Source organism: Plecotus auritus (assembly GCF_963455305.1).
Source record: "Plecotus auritus genome assembly, chromosome: 2".
Classification (NCBI taxonomy): Eukaryota; Metazoa; Chordata; class Mammalia; order Chiroptera; family Vespertilionidae; genus Plecotus; species Plecotus auritus.
The window spans coordinates 154,476,822-154,499,955 of NC_137771.1; the positions used below are offsets into that span (position 1 = coordinate 154,476,822).

The following is a 23,134-nucleotide window of genomic DNA, read 5'->3' on the forward strand; positions in this document are numbered from 1 at the left end:
TCTTTCTCCCACCTGCACCAAAAGTTTCTCTTCTTGATTCCTCCTCATCCCTCTCAAGCACAAATTTAACAGTTTCCTACTGATTTTACAGTAGCTTAATTAGTATTCATCATTATTTTGGGAAGATCCTATATTCTTACATCATGATATGGACTTTCCTATCAATTAAGTTGTGCTATTAAAATTCTTTCCGGCCTTTAGTAGTTATAGCTGCATTTCTACAGTCTGTTATGGTGTTGAAAAAAAATATGTTAAAAGTAGAAATTTAATTGTAATACAATTGAAACATCTTAACGTCGTGTTATGATAAAATACTGTAATTCTTCCCTATATTCCAAAGGTTTTTCAGGAGTTAACTATAAGGGCTTTTAATTGGGTATGAGATTTATAGCTATTGTCAGTCGAAATTTTTACATTTTTGGATTTTTCTTTTCTCCAAAAAAATATATATTCACAAATGTATTTTTTTTTAATCCTCACCAGACGAATTCTTTCCATTGATTTTTAGAGAGTGGAAGGGAGAGGAAGAGACAGAGAGAAACATCTATGTGAATTGGTTGCCTCCCACAGGCACCCCACCAAGGCCCTGTTTAGAGCCTGCAACGGAGGTACATGCCCTTGGGTGGAATCAAGCTGACTTGTATCCAACCCGGGCCCCTTCAGTCCAACACTCTATTTATTGAGGCAAACGGGCTGGGGCCACACATTTATTTTTAATTTAGAAAGAAAAATGTGCTCAGTTCTGAGGAAATACCGGCTTTGGAGAAGCTATAGAATGCCTCTTGCGTAATTCTGAAAACTCAAGTGCTGGGGCTACCGAGTCGGGTGGGTTTTCAGTAAAATCCGGCCCCTGGCGAATCTCTGGGTGTGAACCAATCGAGCTGTCCCCCTTCCCCCGCCCCCATCCCCGCGGACTGGTGCTGCGCGCTGCACACATCCTCCCGCGCTGCAGACACACGCCTGGCCCCATGGCCGAGTCCTCCCTGCTGCCCTTCGTAGGTGCCTGGGAATCTTGACCACAGAATTTCTGAGGACTCTATGGATCAGTAGTAGTTCCCAACTCCTAATGAGAAAAGCCGTTTTAAAATTCAAAATTTAACAGACCCCTCACCACGACGACTCAAACGACTGTAGTACTCGTACTTTTAAATTCTCTTTTGATCGAGAAAACGTAAAAACCGATCAAAAGTGTCCAATAGATTCTGTAATACTTTCAAATGCTGGCATATTTTATCAATCATAACATTTGCATACATCTGAATTTATTTACTTAGTCCGGGTGCTCGTTAAGTTTACAGACATTGCTTGATGCACAGATGCCTTTGCCCACGCCTTGCAGAGGTAAGCCCAGGCGCCCCGGGTCCGAGGCCGGATGCCGGGGAGCTTCTGTCTTCTACCCCAAAGGTTGAATGAAGCCGGATTCCCAGGGACAGGACGCTCTTCCTGCACGTCGCCGGGGCATCGCAGGGCATCTGCTGCCCCCTATCGGCGGTGAGGCGAACAATAACTCGAACTCGTTTAGAATCAACTGGAAGGGGCCTCTTGAAGAAAAAAAAAATGTATTCCACCACTACGCAGTAGCGCGTGGACTCTCTGAGAGCCCGTTTTCTGCAGACACCCGGTTCCACTGCTGCGTTTTAATGCAAGTGTTTGCAAGTGAAAGGAAGTTTATTGGATTGTGAAGAGGAGCCTGACGCTGGTTCAGTGAAGGCTGGGGAGAGGGGGAAGGTGGGGGCTGGTCCGGAGCACCCCAAGGATCAGTTTCTGTTTTCCACCCTCCTGTTCACCAATCCACCTCATCCTTATGAAAAGCATTGGCCCTCCGTCGGGAGGGGGACAGTCATTAGAGCACAGCGTGGTGTTTTCCCAAGCCCCTGAGGCGTCTGCCCCTCACATTACACCTTGATCCAGTGACCTCGGCTGCAGAAGTGACAAAGACCACCCTCCCGGCTTCGGCTGGTCCAGGAATGGCCTCCTAACAGCATGCTACTTCCTCCGACCCCTGTGGTGGGAATATGGATATGCTTCAGAAAAGTTAATACAGAGAAGGAAGCTGCCGGGGACCCCGGGCTACCACTGATCCCTGCGCACGTGAAATTCTCTTAGGACTGAACGTGCAAAATGTGCCTCCACTTGCACAGAGCCGAGGCCACTAGCAGGTTGGGGGCCTGTTATTGCCACAAACAGAGATATTTGTGATTTTCTTTTTGTTTTCTCCCACTGCCTCCAACACACACACACACATACACACACACTGTGCAGTACACTAACTTGTTCACTCTTGTCCACATTTGCCTTGGCTCTTTTGGGAAGAAGGCTAGAGATAGACGAACGAAGGTGAGCGGGGGAGGGGGCAGGAAGAATCGTCTTCCGCACTAGACTTTCAGCGGGAGGGCAGCTCGGGCACAGGGTCTTCAGGGCGACCACGGGGAGTCCCACTGAACGCTCCCAGTTCTAGCACTGGCGCCCCAATCAGCCGGCGGGCAGCAGATCGGGGTCCAGTGCGTCCCTCAGAGGTCCTGTCCCCCCGCCGCCCGCCGCCCGCGCCGGGGGTCGGGCCCTCCAGGTCGCCGCGGGTCTGGGAAAGGAAGGAGGCTCCCCTGGCTCCGTCCTTCCTCCCAGCTCGTCATGGAGTCAGCCACCGCCACGGCCCCGCCGAGTCCCGTCTCCTGGCGGCCGCAGGTGCCGAGGGGCCCATCCCACGCGGGAGTGAAACTGGCCAACCCTCCCAGCGTCCTGCTCCGAGCGGTCTCCGGCGCGCGGCCGGACCCCTGGGCCCGGCGTCGCCACTCCCGCAGCCCCGGGGTGCGACGCGCGGGGGCGCGGGCGGGCGGCGGCGGCTGCAGCTCCCGGGCGCGGGCGGAAGGCGCGGCGCGGCCACGGTCAGGGCTGCTGCCGGGTCTGCGGCGGAAGCGCGGGCTCCGGGGGGAGGGGCTGCCGCGCCCCGCGGAGGCCCGGGCTCCGACCCCCAGCGGCGCGGGCCGGGGCAGGAGCAAACCCCAGGCAGCAGCCGCGCGGGCCAAGCAAGGACGGCCCCAGGTCAATTTCAGCCCCGAACACACGCGTGGTGGGAGAGGCCGGAGCCCACGCGTGTCCGTCCCGCTGCGCGCCTTTCGTTTGCACCCACTGAGCCCCCATCAGGCGCGCAGGCCCAGCTCCGAGGTTGGCCCTTCCCGCGTCTGCCACCTCCAGGACCCGGAGACGCCAACCCCAGCCTCCGGGCGAGAGCCGTGACTTCCCGGATGGGGCCATGCTTTTCTTCCAGGACAATCAGGGCTCCTCCCCTCCTGGGCGATCTTTCTAGGAGGCCACCTCCGGAGATTCGGGGCGGTTTCCTCTCTGCTGGTACTAAACTGGGAACTCCTCTCACTGAAAACACTGGGGAAAATCACACGCGGAAAATTGGGCAAGGGACCACCAAAACCGAAAAACGCAGTTCAATGTACACAGAATGTTTTGATTAATGGGCTAATCGGAGATCGAAGCTCACTGTATTTCTGTTAACCCTGATTTTCAAGCTTTTTTAAAGTTGCACTGTCCTGTTTCTGCTCAGTCAACAAACAACATGGTAAATGGAATGTTGCTTTTCTTTGTGATTCAAAAATCAATTGCAATGATAGTGACTTTGAGAATTTCACAGCATCTTGTGAGATAAAATGGAGATGCACACCTAGGTGAGAGTCATTATATAGTGACAGGCTGGATCCGGCCAAGGAAGTCCCTGAAACCCATTTCCTGTCACTCTCAGCCACTCCCGTGGGACTTTTTATCATTTAATTATTTTTTAAATTATCACGAGGCTCTCACGAGTCTAAGAGTAAGCATAGGGCTAAGATTGAGCACAACACTTAAACACTTTCCTCAAGCTATCTTTACCTTTCTGAGGAAGTAAATCCTGGGCTAACAATTTAAGATCTGAAGACAAAAGAAAAAGTTGTTAAACGAAATCCTTCAGTTATACTTCCCTTATTTATTCAACAGATATTTATGAAACACCTATACCTGCGTAAAAGTTGCACATATACACACTATATATATATATATACACACACACACACACACACACACACACACACACACACACACACACTGTGGGTTATCCAAATAATAACATAATATTTGTTGAATGCTTAGTATGAGACAAACAATCTACTTGTTGTTTTAAAGCCATTATGTCATTTTACTCTTCCAGGGACAATGTGAAATTGATACTATTATTGTTATCCATGCTTTCTGAGAAAAATGAGATATTGCAGGCTTGAAATAACTTGTTCAAGGTCACTCAGTAAGTGGCATGGGAGGGGGTAAAACCCAGTTAGTCTAATGCAGTCCACAGACTCAACCACCACACTGTATCCTCTAGTCACATCTGGGAATCTGTATATTTTGCAATCACCTAAGATGAGTCTAATGCAAAATAGAACTTGAGGAGAACTGATATAATCACACTTCCTATTTCTCCTGGTCAGGAAATAGACCCAAAGAAGTGATTTGTCCAAAGACACACAGTTAATTAGCTGCAGGATGAGCACCCAAAAAACTACTTCCTGATTCCTTGCCCAATGTCCTTTCTACATCCAAACTACATCCACTCAGTCCAGGAGGAGTCAAAGAATGTAAATAATTTTACAATTAAATAACAATCTAGTCAAATCTCGATTATCCTTAGCTTCCTCTTCTAATTGTTTGCCTTCTGGATATTTGACTGTTGTACCTTCTCTCCCAGAGGAAGAGAGAAATCAAGTAAAACTCAGTTATTTAATTTCTGCTAATGTTAAGTGGTAAGAACTCTAATATTAAAAATAAAAGAGGGGGGAAAACCACCTAGAGAAGTTTGATAGCAAAGACTAGAACAAGTTCCTAAAATAAGACCTGCAAATGATCCCTGGAGTTTCCTATTGCTAGAAGCTTGACGTGAGAGGAAAAGCAAAATGGATGCTACCATCTAATGCTACCATTCCTCCACTCTTCCTCTTCCTTGTACCCATGCCGACCCCTATTTGAGAAGCAGGAAAATGGAGACGGAAATAAATGAAGAGAGTATAATGAATTATTCTGGAACAATTTCTACTTTTGTTCTGGAGAGTGGAAAAGTTATAGTGCAAAAAATAACTAGGCCACTGTTCCTCCATCCTCAGCCTCAAGCACTAGATTTAGCCAGCTTAACATCCTGACTTCTATTTCTCTTTTGGTCTTTTCCTTCTTAATCTACTCTTGAATCATAGAGGTATTGAGAGGTGTGTAAAAACCGTGGGGACTGCTGCCATTCCATAACAACTCTGACTAAACTATTTCCTTATTGAAAAGCATTTGCTTTGCGGGGGTGGGGGGAGGTAGAAGGAGGTATGGGGAGGGTAAATGGTGATGGAAGGAGACTTAACTTGGGATGGTTGAACACAATATAATATACAGTTAGTGTATTATAGAGTTGTATACCTGAAACCTATATAACTTTATTTGCCAATGTCACCCCCAATAAATTCAGTTTTAGAAAAGCATTTGCTGATTCCCAGCAACTCTATGGAATAAAATTTGACTCATTAACACGGCAAACAAAATATTACATGATTAGCCCCTAACTACTTCTCTTGGTCAACAGCTCTGTCTTTCATTGAAACCTCAGGTAATATTAAAATAGCTGTAATCCTCTGAACATACAATGCTGTCTACTGTGTCCTGCCTCTGTGATCCTGTATTACGCCCATCTTCTCCCTGGAATTTTTCTTCCCTTGTCTTCATGGTAAATGCCTATGAATTGCCTCAAACCCTGCTCAGACAGCACCACACCTGGGAATTCTTTCCTGATCCTCTGCTACATTTCCCCCAAAGCAATAATCCCTTGCTTATGTAGGAGGCCACTTCTGTTCTGTACATTATGGTTCTCAGTCTATGTAATGTTTCTTCTCCCATGTCCTCTTCTGTTAGACTGAAACTCCTTGGGAATCTGTCTATATACACTTTGTTTAGTATATCGGAAAACTTAGAGAACACAAGATCAACTTACTTTAAATAGAATATTATTTACATTTTGAAATAATATACTCAGTATGTTTAAAGCAGTAAGTCCATTTGTTCTATAGTACAGAATGTCCAAAAAATCTGGAAACAGTAAAACAGTGTATTATACTTTTTTTTTTCAAATTACCCCATTACTTTAAATGTAGAGGTACTTAATCTAGAAAGGTTTCTGGATATTGAAAAACATACTGAGCATATCATTTCAAAATGCAACTAAAGTACTGTTTAAATATAAGTATATCTTGAATTTCAGACCTCTTGTAGTCCCAGCACCTAATATTATGCCTAGTGCCAGACACATAGTAAGTATCTGTTGAATTATTCTAAACTGAATAGAGCATCCACCTTAGATATTCATTGGCCCAGGGGCTTCCAGTTCTAGCTCAGGACAGTTCTAACCTCTGCCTCTCCTTTTGGTGAGCTCTTACCAGCTCCAGTCACTTTGCCAGTCACACTCCTTTATTTGCTCTCTCTTCCAGTAGAAGCAAGGATTTTAGCTAAATTATAATTACCTACAAGCTTCTGGCATTTAAGGGAGTCTCCAAACTTTTCCCGATTGACTACAAGTTTTTGAGGGGTAGAGACATTTAATGGAGCAGTAGAGCAGATGAGGCCTCCAAATCAACAGGTGGGCCAATCATTCTTTTATTCAACAAATATTTCCCCAGCAGGTGCTACATGTCAGCCTCTGGGCCAGACAATGGCCTCCCAGACCTGTAGAGGAGCCAACATCTCCAGTTGTAATTGTTGCAGAATTTCCTATTGCCAGAAGCTTACTTATGAGTGGGCAAGAACCTTCTATACCTTCTGAGACCCTGAGGGCGTGCCAAAAACAGTCACTTAAAGTAAGGACTTCGTGTGGATAAATTTTCTATATCAGGTTAACTCCTTAGTGAATAAGAAACTTTGTGCACATTTATGCTAAATTGAGTATGTTTATGCAAAATTCAAAAAAATGGAGATATTTAATAGCACCTCTAGAGCACACACACACATACATACACACACACCTATAGTCCACATTCCTGAAAAATGGCCTCACCTTAATATACTGATCTCAGGTGATAAGTGATCTGCACCTCCAGAATATTCCCTTAGCATTTAATAATACCATAACTATCTTTTATGTTTGTCTATTTAGGTATATTAATAATGTTCATATACTCACCTCAGATAACTAATAAGGGAGAAAGTAGGGATATAGTAGGTACAGTTGAACTTTTAACATCATTAAAGTACACCTTGTACATCACTAGGGAGGAGAATCTAGAACTCTAGATTCTTTCAGTCCTGGTGAAAGTAATGTGAAATAGAGCAACATAATGAAGTCTATATTTCCAAAGAGTGATTATATTCTCTACCAAAAACAAACCATTTTGGGAAACTTTTGGCTCAAGAAACATTTCTTAGATTACAAATTTAAGAAATTGGAGGGCAAACGTCAGTGCCCCCTAGTAAAGGGTATTTTTAGAAGTGTAGTTTGTATATTTTCTTCTTCAGTGACACTCAGGTCATGTCTTTATTTGTAAAGCAACCAAAAATATCCAGTCAGTTATCTAAGTAATTTAGGCCACCAGATAAACTAGCTCTGAATTACCTCAGCAGTATCACCATTATAATCATAGTAGCTTAAAGTAGAAGAGGCAACAGACTATAGTGCAAATATTTGGAGCCAAATGATTTGGATTCAAATCCTGGTTCCCCCATTTGTCAGCTCTGTGAGTTCTGCCATGCTTAGCTTCTTTCTGCTTTTGGTTAACTCCTGTGTGACACAGGCATATCTCAACTGCCCATAGAGAGGTATTGTGAGAATCAGATACGGTGCTGGAAATGAACACTGCACTTTGAACTGCAGAGCATCTCAAATCTAAGTTTCTGATGTAGGTCACACAATTTTCAATTAAAAAAATTTCATTGAAACGAATTAAAGAAATATCTAAATTGATTCTTGGAATCACTCAGAGAATAGCATTAATTCTCTAAATTAAATCCCAATAAACCACATTCTCAAATATTTGTCCATTTTGTTTTGTTTTGTATTTGGTCAGTAAAATGAGTTCTAATACTACTGCAGCTACCAAACAGTTTCTATCCTGACTCCTAAACTAGTGAAGAAAACATCAATGCAGTGACAAAAAGTATCAGTGACTTCTCTTGTCATTTCACATAATGTATTTTACTAGAGTTCCCTAGATTCATTACAAACATCTATGCTGATAATTTTAAACAAAACATTTATAAATTCTATACCCATTTATTTAATTTTAATTTATGAGTTTATATGCAAGGCAGATAAAAAAATTAAGGAACAAAAAAAAGCTCCTTTCTATTGTAGATTCTCACATTTGATTATGAAATCATTTTTTTCCTAAGCAAAAAGATGCTACAAATTCATAATGTTAATTTAAACTAGTGCTGTTCAAACTGGAAGGAGAGGAAACATATTAATAAAAATAGCTGTATAAAAATTAAGCAGCAAGCAGCATCATAGCTCAAAACACCTATTTCTTCCAGTTTTCTTAAATAAGACATGTCTGCTTTATTTCCCACCCCTCCCTTTCTCTCATAGTAATTAATGATTTAATGACTATAATGTATATCATTTTCATAATAATTGTATTAACATGCCCCCTTTCATCTTTCCTCCTAACTACAGAAAACAGAGAAAACAATATTGCAAAATAAAAATAGAAAATATGCCTAACTCAAACACTTTTTTTGTTTATTTTGAGTAAGAAAAGGAAAAATTTGAGCATCACTGCCCTAAGTAAATTATATAAGAATTATATGTATAATTAAGTTCCTTACAGCTTTTAAATCCTACGAAGTTATAACCATCCTGAGTGATTTAGTGATGAGCTCCCTTCTAACAGGTAAAGACAGGTTTGAGATGATTCTGGATCTCTCTACAGTGGAGAGGCAGTGATTGGCAACTCCCATCTCTTTGCAAATAAGAAGTGATGTTCCCTGGAGGTTTTCTTGGAGGCCGAGAAGTGAATCATGTTCTGTTACAGGTTGCAAAGGTGTCCAGGGGTTTATAATGTGAATATCTGTATGTGTGGGCATGTTAAAGAGACTCCTCAGAGGCTAATGTTCAAAAACACTGGAAAACACCCAACAGAATTATTAATAATGCCTCTTCAGTTTTATGATGATATTTTCCTGATTAACTTGGTAAATTACACTGTTCTTAAGTCACCAGAATAAAAAGTATGCCCATGGCTACACCAGAGTGTAAATAATAAAGGAAGGGGTTTCGTGATACTGTCAATTAGTGGATTTCCTGAGGAGCATCAATGTAAATAACACAAGAAAAGAAAATGATGAGTAGGAAAACCCTCAAAGCATCTTCACGGCTACTGTTCACTTTTAACTTTCTTCTATTTCCAATCTTCCTTGAAGAGCAGAGGGGCTGATTTCTTGTTTTTCCTTCGTTCAGTTGTCAATGTTATTTGAGTGAGATGGGTTTACCAGCAGGATTCTACAGCCCCTATGTTATACTGAGTTCAGCAGTGTGACCAGACACTGGAGGAGATGGACTTCACTTGGAACACTGTGCCTGGCCTCAGTGCTTTGGACTTCTCTCTGGACCCAGATTGTAAATCTGCACACTGTGTCTTTTAAAAAACCTAAATAGATATTTATTAAGCACTTATTTATAGTAGAAATGTTCAAGACTTTGGGAGTATATGCTCAGAGTTGCACCAAATATATCATGCTCTTGTAACAAAGACAAAGTTTGAAATTTCCAAGGATGAACATGGAGAAGTAAGTGTGAGGTCTAATGCAGTTATGGAGGTTAGGCTCAGAATATCTATTCCAATTTTCTTCTAGAGTGACTTCCCTTTCCTATGGAGAGCAGAAAACGAAAACAAAAATTCCTCCCGTTCCTTTTCAGCTGGTGATCCAAGTTTGAATCCGGTTCCACATCAGGTGAGATCACACGAGACTTGAAAATTGAACTGAGATAAATGGGAAATTGGGTACGCATTTTATCAATGTAGATCACAGCAAGTGTGGCATGGTTCTGCAGCCAAACACTGTCTCTAAGGTGTGCTTAGCTAGCAGAAATAGCATCTTGATAGTCAAAAAGGCAGCACGACGTAGATCCTGAAGCCATAATGGCAGCTTCTTGATTTTTCACATTCCGTTTTCTGATTGGAGCACAGTGATGCTATTCTGGAACCAGTAACTGTAGCTAACTTAGCAGCCTAAACCGAGTCAGTCCTGTATTTTATGTATATAATAAGGGAGGCCTCCTGATTTGACAAGCAGCTTCCTGATCATGAGCATATCCTTTGGCAGCCTGGTTCTGCAGTATAAACCAGAGAATAGATTCTGGGATCTCATTCGACAGATTTTTATTCAACCATCTTAATAATTCTGTAAGTCATCTGACATGCTGTAATAAATCTGTTCATTCCAATTCTCTACAGTGGAATCTATTGTGGCCCTCATGTTCTCTGCATCAGAATATTGAGCAATACAAAACTCCAAAAAGAATAGACAGAAAGAACACATAAAAAGGTGGCTTTTAAAACTATTTTAAAAAGTAAATCAAGTAATTGAATTGAGTAATAATTGACCCTGAATATAGGTGTCCTGTTGTGATTTCTCTCTTTTTTATTCCCAGTTGTTTTCTGCTTCCTTATCTCTATTCCTCATCTGTTGCCTTGCCATTGAGAGGAAAGGTAAGAGTAGACAGCATCTGTGAAAAAAATGTTCTTTTGAAATGCAGTGTCATATTTCTAATTTGCATTGTTTGATTCCTCCTCAATATGGTGCAATGATCTTAATTAAAATCAAACTCATTTTCCACTTTATTCTCTTGTATACTTTCTTATTTTTGTCTTTTACTTATAAAAAATCCTTACTACTAAACTTACTTCACTTTTTTCCTCATTCCCTTTTCTTCCTCTTGAAAAATTGCATTTAAGAATTTTTATTCAATATACTTTAACTAAAAAAAGTTATCCATTTCTCACACCCCTCACCCATCGCCTTTTGTAACCACCAATCTGCTCTCTATATCTAAGAGCTTGTTTATTTTTGCTTGTTTGTTTAGATTCCACATGTAAGAGAGATCATATATGGCCTTTGTCTTTCTCTGTCTATCTTATTTTACTTAGCATAATGCCCTCAAAGTTTATCCATGTTATGCAAATGGGAAGATTTCATTTTTTCATGACTGAATAATATCCATGTGTGTATGCAATTTCTTAATTCATTCATTGATGAAACATATATATGTATATATGTGTGTATATATATATATATATATATATATATATATACTATATATAACAATTTCTTTTTTAATATATATTTTACTGATTTTTTTACAGAGAGGAAGGGAGAGGGATAGAGAGTTAGAAACATCGATGAGAGAGAAACATCAATCAGCTGCCTCCTGCACACCCCCTACTGGGGATGTGCCCACAACCAAGGTACATGCCCTTGATGGAAATTGAACCCAGGACCCTTCAGTCTGCAAGCCAACGCTCTATCCACTAAGCCAAACTGGTCAGGACTATCACAATTTCTTTACCCACTCATCCACTCTTGGACACCAGAGGTTATAAATCCACACAATGTACTTATTGGTATATAAGCTTCCAAATAATATACAAAATTTATATTTTACTAAATCTATATAAAAGTTCTAGAACAGGTCTATGAATAACCACCCACTCTGTTTTGGGAGACTTTCTCTATAACTTATTCGTAGAAATCAAGTTTAATAGTGGTAAAACTTTTTGAGAAGTTAAAACATTAGTAAATATTTGACATTTTTCCTAATTATGAATTCATTTAACAATTCCTGAGTATCCACTCTGTATTAGTTACTGTTCTAGTCCCTGCAGTTACAGCAAGTGTTATGGACTGAATTGCATTCCCCCAAAATTCATATGTTGAAGCTCTAACCCCTAATGTGATGGTCTTTGAAGATGCAGCTTTTGAAAAGTAATTAGGGTTAGGTAAGGTAATAAGGGGGCCCTCATGATGAGTTTAGTGCTTTTATAAGAAGAGACACCAGAGAGCTTGCTCGATTGCTCTTTCTCCCCATGGGCACCTGTACAAAAAAGTCAGATGAGCACTCAGTGAGATGACAACCACCTACCTCCTCAGAGTGAATCTAACTTGGGGCACCTTGACCTCAGACTTCCAGTCTCCAGAACTATGAGAAATAAATACATGTTGTCTAAGCCACCCCATCTATAGTGTTTTGTCATGGCAGCCCAAGCAGACTAAGACAGCAAGGAACAAAAGTGACAAATAACATAGAAGTAAAACCTACAATGTGTTGTAAGGTGGTTATAAGTAGTGCTGTGGACAAAAATAAAACAGGGAAGGGCAACAAGGTGGGTGTTATCATTTGTTAAAGGAATACTTCACTGAGAGGGTGACCTTCCATTAATAACTTGAAGGAAGTAAAGAGCCAGCTATCTGCAACATGGGGAAAGAACAGGCCAGGTGGGGAGAGATAGTAAGTGCCTAGGCTCAGAAGCAAGAGTGTGCCTGGCAAGGAGGAGCAGGCAGGTGAGTGTGGCTGGAGGGGATGGAAGATGGAGACAAGAGTAGGAAATGGGGTCTGAGGGAAGGAGTAGGTGGTATGGATCAGATACATAGGACCTTGAGGCCATTGTGATAGCTGGGCTTTATTCTGAGTAATCTAGGAGGGTTCTGAGCAGAGATAGGTGTATGCCATGAGCTGACTTATGTTTTATAAGGCACTCTTTCTGCAGAGTTGAAACTAACTACAAGGGGCAAGGGTGCAAGCAGAGAGAGAGGAGCCACTACAGTGGTCAAGGGGAAAGACGATGGTGGAAAGTGGCAGTGGTGAAAGTAGTGAAAATGGCATATGTGTTGTGAAGGTAAATCCAACGGTATTTGCTAATGGCTTGGACATGGGGTATCAAAGAGAGGAGCTATTTTAATGTGCAAACCCAGGACTTAGGGCCTGAGCAACTGAAAGGATATGGTTACCATCATCTGAATTGGGGGAGATTGTATGAGGGGCATGTTTAGAGGGGAAAACTGACATCTTAAATTCAAAATACTGCTTATATATTCAAGTAGAGATATTGGATAAGCAATTGGATATACAAGTCTTGGGGTTCATGGGAAATGTTTTGGCTTGAGTTGGACAATACAAATTTAGGCATTCATCTAAAGCCCTATAAATGAGAGCAAGGATGATATTAAAAATATTTAACAACCGGTATGGAAATGTTACTAACCAATCAGAAAGTGCTAGAGCAGAGTTCTAAAGGTTCAGGTGTTAACATTTTAGCAACTGAGTAGGTATGAGGGTCTCAGAGCAGAGCCAGAGTGGTGAGAGGGAGAAGGCACCGGAGAGTCTGAGAGCAGCTCTTTACTCACTTGAATAGAAGTGTTTCAACATATCGTCAAGCAGTGTAGTGTATTTATGTGCAAGAGGTGGAATGCAGCCCTGAAGGAATGTCGAAAAGGAGCAGGAGGTCCGAGGATGCCCCAGGCAGTCCAATAGCTAGAGGTCAGAAAGAGGAGGGGGGCAGCACAGGAGACCGAGGAGGAAAAGCCAGTGCAACAGGAGAAACACAGGAAGGTGTGGTGCCTACAAGAACAGTGACTATATAATCCAGTTTGCCTGAGACAGTCCGAGGTGCTGTCTGCATCAGTGTAATTAGTAGTAGTGCCCATCTTTCGCTCTCAAATTGTCTTTATTCTGATAAATTATGTGGTCTCCCTACCAAAAAAAAAGCCAAGTGAAGAAGGTAGTTTAAGTGGGAGGAATGATCAACTATTTTAAATGATGTGGCTAACTGGAATATGAGGACTGAGAACTGGTGACTGGATTTCGTATCAAAGAGGCCACTGGAACCTTGTCAGGAAATCAGGTTCAGTAGTGCAGCAGGCATGAAAACAAGATGTCAAAGGAGAATGGGAAGAGAGCAGTTGATAAGAGTAAACAGGGACAAATCTCTTGAGAAGTTTTGCTGTTAGAAAAAAAGGAGGCAAGAAAGTGATGGAGGGGATGGTTAGAAGGGAAGGTGAGTCAAGACAGGGTTAAGGATATGTTAGGGACTGAATATTTGTGCCCTCCCCCCCAAAATTCATATGTTGAAGCCTAATCCTTCACTTGAGGTGGGGGCCTTTGGTAGGTGATTCAGTCCCCAGGGTGGAGCCCTCATGAATAAGATTAGTGCCCTTATACATAAGACCCCAGAGAGCAAGAGTGAGAGCTCCCTTGCCCGTTCCACCATGTGAGGTTATAATGAGAAGACACTGTCAGAGAGGAAGCCTGCTTATCAGACACTGAAGTTGCTGGGGTTATGATCTTGGACTTCCAGCCTCCAAAAACTATGAGGAATAAATGTTTGTTGATTATTAGCCACTTATTTTATGGTATTTTTGTCATAGCAGCCCAAAAAGACTAAGACGGGGAAGATGGAGAAAATTGCAGCATGTTTGCTAATGGGGATGACCTATAAAAAGGGGGAAACTAATGCTACAGATGAAAAATAGCAGCAATGTTTTCAGGGCTGCATTATGGCTTACATAGGGCCCTTGCAACTTTTGCCTTCATGGGCCCCTTCCATATACATATGGAACCTTTTCTTTGACCTAAAAGTTCATGTTTTTCTTCTGATTTTAAAGGGAATTAAACATTTCCATGGGCCCTAAAAGAAAGAAGCGCCCTAGGCACTGTGCCTGCTATGCATATAGATCCATGGCCCTTGGTATTGTTCTGTAGGTGAGAAAGGGACAGGGGGAACAAGGTTATTACTCAGTAAAAGGCCCGAGGTGGGAGCCCTGGTTGTCCATCCACAGGAACAGAAAAGAAGGCCTAGAACAGGGGTACAGGAAGTGGGTAGATACAGCACAGGGCATTTATGCAGAATGGGTATATTGGGTTTCTTTTCCCTGATTTTTTCTTTTTCTCAATGAAATAGTAAGCATAGTCATATAGTAAGGTAAGGATGGTGTGGGAGGTATGAAGGTTTGAAAAAAGGAAAAAGTGTGAAACAGCTACCAAGGAGTGTGGGAGAGTGAATGCACTAGGGAAAATGTAGTAGGATTGCAGGGCAGCACTAAAAGCTCCTGTGAGGTTAGGTGAGGAATTTAAAATGAGACCAGGCAGTATGAGTTATGGGTTTTTCTCCAGCCACAATTAGTTATAAGCAGGAGGAGAGTTGGATTCCAGCCGGGATGGTTTACCAAGTAAAATAACAACGTGAGAGGTGGCAGGCAGTTAAGGTGCACACAGAAGAGTGATCCTAACAACAGACCATGGGATTTAAGCTGGGTAAGAATGAAAGTGGGGATAGGAAGGGACTGAGGACACTGAAAAGACCCACGGCTTGATTGTAGATCCTGGTGGGTCAAAATAGCTGAAGTTAAATTCCAGAAGAAGTGAATTGAAAGGTTGCCAAGCCCTAGCTGGTTTGGCTCAGTGGATAGAGCATGGACCTGTGGACTAAAAGATCCCAGGTTCACTTCCGGTCAAGGGCACATGCCCGGGTTGCAGGCTTGATCCCCAGTAGGAAATGTGCAGGAGGCACCCAATCAATGATTCTCTCTCATCACTGATGTTTCTATCTCTCTCTCCCTCTTCCTTCCTCTCTGAAATCAATAAAAATATTTTAAAAAAGAAAAAGAAATGTGACCAATGATGGTTTTATAATGGGTTGCTTGTCATAGAGATTATGGAGGGATATACAGTTATTATTAACAAGAAGGCCTACATGTAACATATGAGTATTTGTTATGCAAAATTTAAGTAATACCCCACAACCACATACACTTTCCAAATGTAACCACTATTAAGAATTTGATGTATATCATTCATACACACACGACACACACACAAAACACTGCTTCGGTGTTGGTTTTTTTAATAATAAAAAAAGCATGTGATATTATTGCATTCCTTATATTTTCACCTAACAATATGTTCTGGAATTTTCATGATTATTTGCAAAGATCTATCTCATTTTTTAATGGCTTTTTTTTTTTTTTTTTTTTTAGTTAAATGAACTTCCAATTAAACTAGCTACCGGAATATTCTAGACATGTTTCATGCTTTCAGTGGTGGAAGAATGTTAAACTAAGGAAGCCCAGGCTTCTGGGTTGCTCACTTTCATGGACCCCTACCAGAGGCTTAGCAATGTGTTCACATGGCCATAGATTTTTGTAAAATTGGAAAGAGTAAGATATTTCAAAAGTGACTGGTTAAGACCAGTCTTTTTTCAAATTTCTTCCATGGCACTTTCCCTGTTATTTTGGATGGTGTTGTAGAGGCTGTGAGCATTCAAATAAATATTCACTTCCAACTGGATTCACTTCTGAATAAATATGTGTTTTCATACCTAATTTTGAATTCTTTTTCTTGAAGACAGACTTTATGGTTGAAAAACCTTTAAGTCCTACAGAGCTTAGATCTGCCCCTGAAGGTTAAGCAATTCTCCTCAACCAGCCTATTTCCTCAATGATGCCCCCCTTCCTAGCTACTTCCTCCTGCCCCAAATCTATGTTACTGAATCAAAAAGCAAAAGTTCTCTCCCTTCCCCACCTCCCTACTCCCCCTCATTTTCACACACCCCTTACAGCACTGTTCTCCCCCTTCTTCTCCCTTCCTGAAACCTAATTTTGAGATGACCAGAGGACTTTCCTGAGTCAAGTTATTGACCCTCAAACTGATCTTAGGTAATTATGAAAACATGCAAATAACTCAGATCTTCTCAAATGCTCTAATTTGTGGGTATTTGTTCTGTCATTGTTGCCTTAATCTCTGTATAAAAGCTGTTAATCATTAACTGAGAAGTTTAGAAATACAAGATAATTTAGAGATCATCTAGACCTAACCTCTCATTTTATAGCTTTAAGAGCTAAGGCACAGGATAGAAGGACCTATGACTATTAATAAATCATTTGTTAAGTAAGGCCCAGTCCTGTGTTATGAGTGAGGTGAGAAGATCAAGTGAGTCAGGTCCCAGCTCAGAGACAGAAAACTGTTAACCACATACCCTTGTAAAATTTAAGCACATTCTCCCTTGCTAACAGACACTAATGACTATAATAAATTAAGGAAGGTTTAATTAGGCAATAAACAATTATAGTTGACAACAGGGTGTAAACTTGATGCCTTAATTAATGTATTGACCAATAGCTCTTTCCAGGTTAAGAACCCTGATCCTAATTCAGCCATAGTATCCATGATTTGTTTCATTTTTTATGTATTAGGACTAAACCATCTTCAATATTCAAATAATAGTTGCACAACGCAAGGTATTAGAAAAACACAGAGACTCAAAATGAACTGAAGTTTGGCCACACTTTCCTCTAGAGTGATGGTATCTTAACTTACCTCACAGTATTATGAAAATTAACAACATTATGCCTATAAGTATTCTAAGCTCTTTGGATTTAAAAACTGCAGTTGGCTGCAGCAACATTTTCTTTATGTCTAGTTTGTGTGGTTCATTTGGTAATGAGATATGACTTTAAAGCAAGGAGACTAATCTTGGACAAGCATATCCCATCAAGACTCATTCATCCAAGCCTGCTTTGTCCTGCCATGTGGTAACCCTGGGAGACTCTGTACTTATTTTGATGAGGCTGCCATTGCTTGAAACATTTTCTGGACTCCTCTTTCGGAACTATTTTGGAGCTAGCTTCTGAGACATAGGAGAAAAACAGCCTCCTTATGGTTTGGGAAATTGTGGAAATACACAAAGGTCTTTAAAACCAACAGCAACAACAGCTCATTTGGCAGGTAACTCAGTACCCTGCAAAGACAAAGTTCTATATGTTTAGCAGAGAAGCAATTGCATAAGAAGACAAATGGGTTGGTTTAAATGCCCATGGAGTTGTTATAAGGCTCATCAAAATGATGTTTAAGCACATCTGTGCTTGGGACATTCTCCTGGAAGACAGGAAGGACTTTTTGAATATGAAAAAATTCAGAGATCTAGTATTCAGTGACTTGACAGGTCATACGTTGGCTAGTGATTTTAGTAAGAGTGAACATCTGTGTGGTATAATTATTTAAGCATTTGTGTGCACATTGGTTTATTTTATCTTCACAACAACCTTAAGATATCACAAAGATAGATGGCACTATCATTTTCATTTTACCTTGGTAAAAATTCAAGCTCAAAAACTTAAGAGATGAACCCAAGTTGATACAATTAATATATGATGTGGACCTCAGACCCACCTCTTGTTAGTTGTTACCCTGAGTTCTTTCAAGTGCATTATGAAGAATTCTGGACCTTCAATATGGTCCATAAAGTAATTTTTTTAAAATTCCCACAAATTCTTTGACATTGCTCCCTTCAAAAAAAAACCTGGAGTTTAAAAAAAGAGTTAAACCTAACTCCTCTTCTCTTGAGTGACTCATTGGTAGATGCGATGATGTGTGACTAGGTCATAAAATATATTAGAGCTTTCTCCTTGCTCTCTTCATAGATCATTCACTCTGGCGGAAGCAGGCTGCCATGTCATTCAGCTGCCCTATGGAAAGGTGTACGTGGTGAGCAGCTGAGGCCTCCTCCAATAGCCATGTGAGTGAGCCATCTTGAAAACAGTTCTTTCAGGCCTGCAGACTCAGCCAACATCTTTACTAAACTCCAAGGAGAGACTCTGACCCAGAACCGCATAGCTCAGCCACTTCCTGATTTTCAGAAACTGTATAAGATAATAAACGCTTGTTGTTATAAGTCCATAAATCTTGGGTAATTTGTTATTCAGCAATAGATAACTAATACAATCCTCAAACAAAGTTTCCTTTGATCAATTAAGTTTGGGAAATCCTCTTAAACCCTCTTAAAGATTCATAAAGTCTGTTAGTATATGAAAGTTTTTGAAAAAGTCCTTCAGAAAAAAAAAAACACACACACACACATTGCCCTGTTTTTACATTTTTATAATACAGTTCCAAGGCCACTTTAACAAAATATCTTTTACCCCCAGGGAACTGGTTTGGGATACTTTGAATTGCAACAGTATAGGTTGCTAGCAACTTCAGTTAGTTATGAATTTCCCAGTGAGCATTTAGACAAATACCAAGAACTATGCTACACATCCAGTATATGTTTGGGCCCTTGTAAGAATTATACTGTGGTTATGTAAGAAGATGTCCTTTTTCATAGCTGATACATGTTGAAATTTGTAGGGCTAAAGTGTGAAAATATCTGTAACTTTCAAATAATTCAGAAAAAAAGTGGTGTGTGTATTTGTGTGTGCATGCAGGGGAACAGTTCAGAGAGGCACGGGGCAAATGTGAGGAGAAAAATAGCCAGGCCTCCATTCCTCTATCTGGAAATACAACAAACAATTGGTGTGGGATAAGATGCAAAGGCCTTCATCTTCACTGCTGAGTTTCAGAGTCTCTGCTCAGAGCCAGCGCTGAAAAACCGATGAAGGAAGTAAACCATCTGTTCTGGGCTCCTCCTCAACCTTCCAGTTACAGCCTAAATGTTTCTTTGTGATCATCTTATCTGAAAAGGTTCTTCTCAGTTATTCTCTATCAGAAAGCACTCTGTAAATCCCATTACACTTTCTCAGTGTTTCTTTTTTTTATTTTGAATGTAGTTATTCTGTACATCTTTATTGTTTATCTTGTCCCACTAAACTGCATGTTTCCTGGGGACATGAGTAATGCCTCTTCCATTTACCACTTTCCTTCCAGTGTTTCACTCCAAGCCTGGCCCATAATATGTACTAACAATATTTTTTAATTAACTAATGTCCTTTTCACTCTTTACTTACTACTGCCTGGTAATCCCCAGTTACTTCTCACATTCACTAGGTGACAAGTTAGTTCCTTTATGCTACCAGGTAGAAATACACACACACACACACACACACACACACACACACACACACACCAGTATCAGAGACTCATATCATATGATGATTATGCTCCACAACTAGATTTTCCCTAGAGGTGAGCTGAATGTTTAAGCCAAAATACACAGTATGCTGGTTGAATATTATCCCTCAGAAAGTCATGTCCACCTGGACCTCAGGCTGCTACCTAATATGGAAACAGGGTATTAGCAGTTGTAATTAGTTAAGTTAAAAAGAGGTCATACTGGATTACGGTGTACCCTAATCCAATGACTAGTGTCCTTATAAGAATAGAAAACAGAAACAGACAGAGACATGGGAGAAAGAATGTCATGTGAAGAAGGGTGGAGAGACTGGATATACAAGGCAAGGAACACTAAGGCTTCCTGACAACCATCACAAGCAAGAAAGAGGCAAGAAAAGATTCTCCAATAGAGCTTTCAGTGTGAGTATGGCCCTGCTGACAACCTGATTTTAGACTTTTAGCCTCCAGAACTGAGGGACAATAAATTTCTGTTTTTCTAAGCCCACTTGGTTTGTGGTAATTTGCTATGGAAGCATAGGAAACGAAAACAGATGCTTTGTATAGATAGTTGTAAAACTGAACTAATGTGCTCAGATATACCCTCCCCAGGTAAGCCTCCATTCTAGGCCTATAAACCTATCACAATAATGGCCCTGTGAGTCAACTGTACATAAACTGACCACCTTGGAAAGTTTTGATAAAAAGTCCCCAGCCTACCAACTTATTAAATAGGGGTTGACAACTTATTTGACAGCCCTCTCAGACTATTTGCATTTTAATAGGATACTTAGTCATTCAATATTCATGGATCCATTTTCTCACAAGGGTTAACTGAGTGCATACTGTCAGGCTTTGTTATAGGTCAGCCAGAGATCTGTTTTAGGACACAGAAGCAGCTTTCTCTGTTTCAAATCACACCCTAGAGATCTTCACCTACTCATTCAATGAACTCGAAGAACTTACTGGGCATTCTGCCTGGGAAATCCAACAACATGTATATCTTCTATTAAAGAAGAATATGGCCCTGGTCGGGTGGCTCAGTTGGTTAGAGCATTGCCCCAACATGCCAAGGTTTTTGGGTTTGAGCTCCAGTTAGGGCACAAACAAGAAGCAACCAATGAATACATAAATAAATGGAACAATGAATCAATCTCTCTCGTCCTCTCTCTCAAATCAATAAATAAAATTTTTAAAGAAGAATATGCTCTGGCTGAAAAAAAGTTATTCTCTGTGTGAGCACAGTCCTGGGAGATATAAACCCAGAGCGAGGAGGAGGAAAAGTCACCAGTCACATAACCAGTCAAGCAGGGTTAGGCTAATCAGTGCTGGAGGATCTCACAAGACATTCTGTCCTGGCTTTGCTCCTAGCTCTCTGGCCTCTTGTTTTCCACCTCCTTTAAATGCCCATCTTCCTCTGTCCATTTTGCAAATGTTTATGTTATTTACCATTTTGTCCTGGGCCCTCTTCTCATCTCATTCCACATATTCTCCCTGGATTTTTGCATCCAGTTCCATTGGTCTCAATTACCATGCAACATATACCGACATCTCCCCAATCTTTACTCTAAACCAGAACTTCTTCCTAAGTCATACACCATTAAATCGAACTGCTTACTAGATAGCTCCCCTTGGATATTCCACAAATATCTCAGATTCACCATTTCTAAAACCCAACCAATTGCCTTCACCAGCAAATCTGCTCTTCTATCACTGTGTTCCTTAAGTGAGAAACTTCCATAATGAGCTTAGTAATGTTTAGCATTGTACTTCCTTTATTTGTCCTAAACTTAGTAGTTTTGATCTTCAAAGACAACCCAAATTCTAGTTCTTTCTAATTTGGTGATACATTTTTGTATCAATGATAGATCACTGATCTATCGTTTCTCTTTTCAACTATAATCTTAATTTCCAGAGCCCACCTCCATTTTTTGAGGGCTTTAATAATTACCTATGTCTTCTCCAACTCTTATGTAAAAGTCTAGGAATAACCTAAATTTCTAACAGCAGAGTCTGGTTACCCAAATCATGACACGTTAATAAGATGAAGTATTAAAAATAATGTTATAGATGAATATTTAATACTGTAATAAATGTTTATGTTTTAATTTTATAAAAAGCAGGTTTTAAAACTATACATGGAGCATGGAGATAAATTTTGTTTGAAAAAAATGCATGACCCCAGTAGCCAAATAATATTGCAGACTGAACAACAGATCGCTTTACTCATTCTTGAAACTAAACTAAAATGACAATTCCTTGAAGAAAATAAAGAGGATGATAGGAGAGTGAGTATAGGTGGCAACCTAAGAAATGAGGCAAGGGAAGACCTCTCTGAGATAGCAATATGAGATCTGTTATCAAACAGGAAGAGAATGGGCCGATTGTGTGAAGAACTAGAGAGAGAGAATTATGCCAGGTCTAGGGAACAAGTGCAAAGGCCCAGTTAGAGTTGGGAAAGGGCTTTTTGTTTTTGAGAAATAACTAGGAAAACCCTTTGATGGATTTTATATTGGTAAGTGACATGATCAGATTCTTACTTTTATCTCTTGCTGTATAAGAAAACCTATTGCAGCCCTAGCCGGTTTGGCTCAGTGGATAGAGCGTCGGCCTACGGACTGAAGGGTCCCAGGTTCGATTCTGGTCAAGGACATGTGCCTTGGTTGCGGGCACATCCCCAGTAGGGGGTGTGCAGGAGGCAGCTGATTGATGTTTCTCTCTCATCAATGTTTCTAACTCTCTCTCCCTCTCCCTTCCTCTCTGTAAAAAATCAATAAAATATATTTAAAAAAAGAAAACCTATTGCAGCATGGCAAGAAAGGCAGCATGTGACCAGTGAGGAAGCCATTCCTGTTGTCCAAGTGAGAGATTATTTAGTTTGCACTAGTGAGTGGCTATTGAGCTGGAGAAATTGGAGATATATTTTAGTGTTATAATTTGGTGATATATGGAGATTGCTGTTGTTTATATTTAAATATATCATGATGGTATATCCTATTCGGTGAATAGGACTTGGATTTGAATGTTGACATAAGAAAATCAAGCATGTTTTTATTTTATTTTTTTTTATTTAATAAATCTTTATTGTTCAGTTTATTACACTTGTTCCTCTTTTTTCCCCCCATAGCTTCCCTCCACCCGGTTCCCACCCCACCCCATGCCCTTACCCACCCCCTGCTGTCCTCATCCATAGGTGTAAGATTTTTGTCTAGTCTCTTCCCATACTCCCCATACCCGCTTCCCCCGAGAACTGTCAAT

At 40.7% G+C, this 23,134-nt stretch overlaps 1 protein-coding gene across 1 annotated transcript; it reads left to right on the top strand.

Annotated features, from left to right (window-relative positions):
- Positions 1–968: 968 nt before the first annotated feature.
- LOC308241236 (uncharacterized protein) lies at positions 969–18,664 on the top strand (the record flags this gene model as incomplete). The annotated part of the gene is made up of 6 exons (XM_080654671.1): positions 969–995; positions 1,103–1,171; positions 2,263–2,337; positions 9,853–9,951; positions 10,652–10,709; positions 18,472–18,664. 6 exons carry the CDS (start codon positions 969–971, stop codon positions 18,537–18,539), a joined length of 396 nt encoding a protein of 131 aa, XP_080510797.1. The 3' UTR covers positions 18,540–18,664.
- Positions 18,665–23,134: the final 4,470 nt, after the last annotated feature.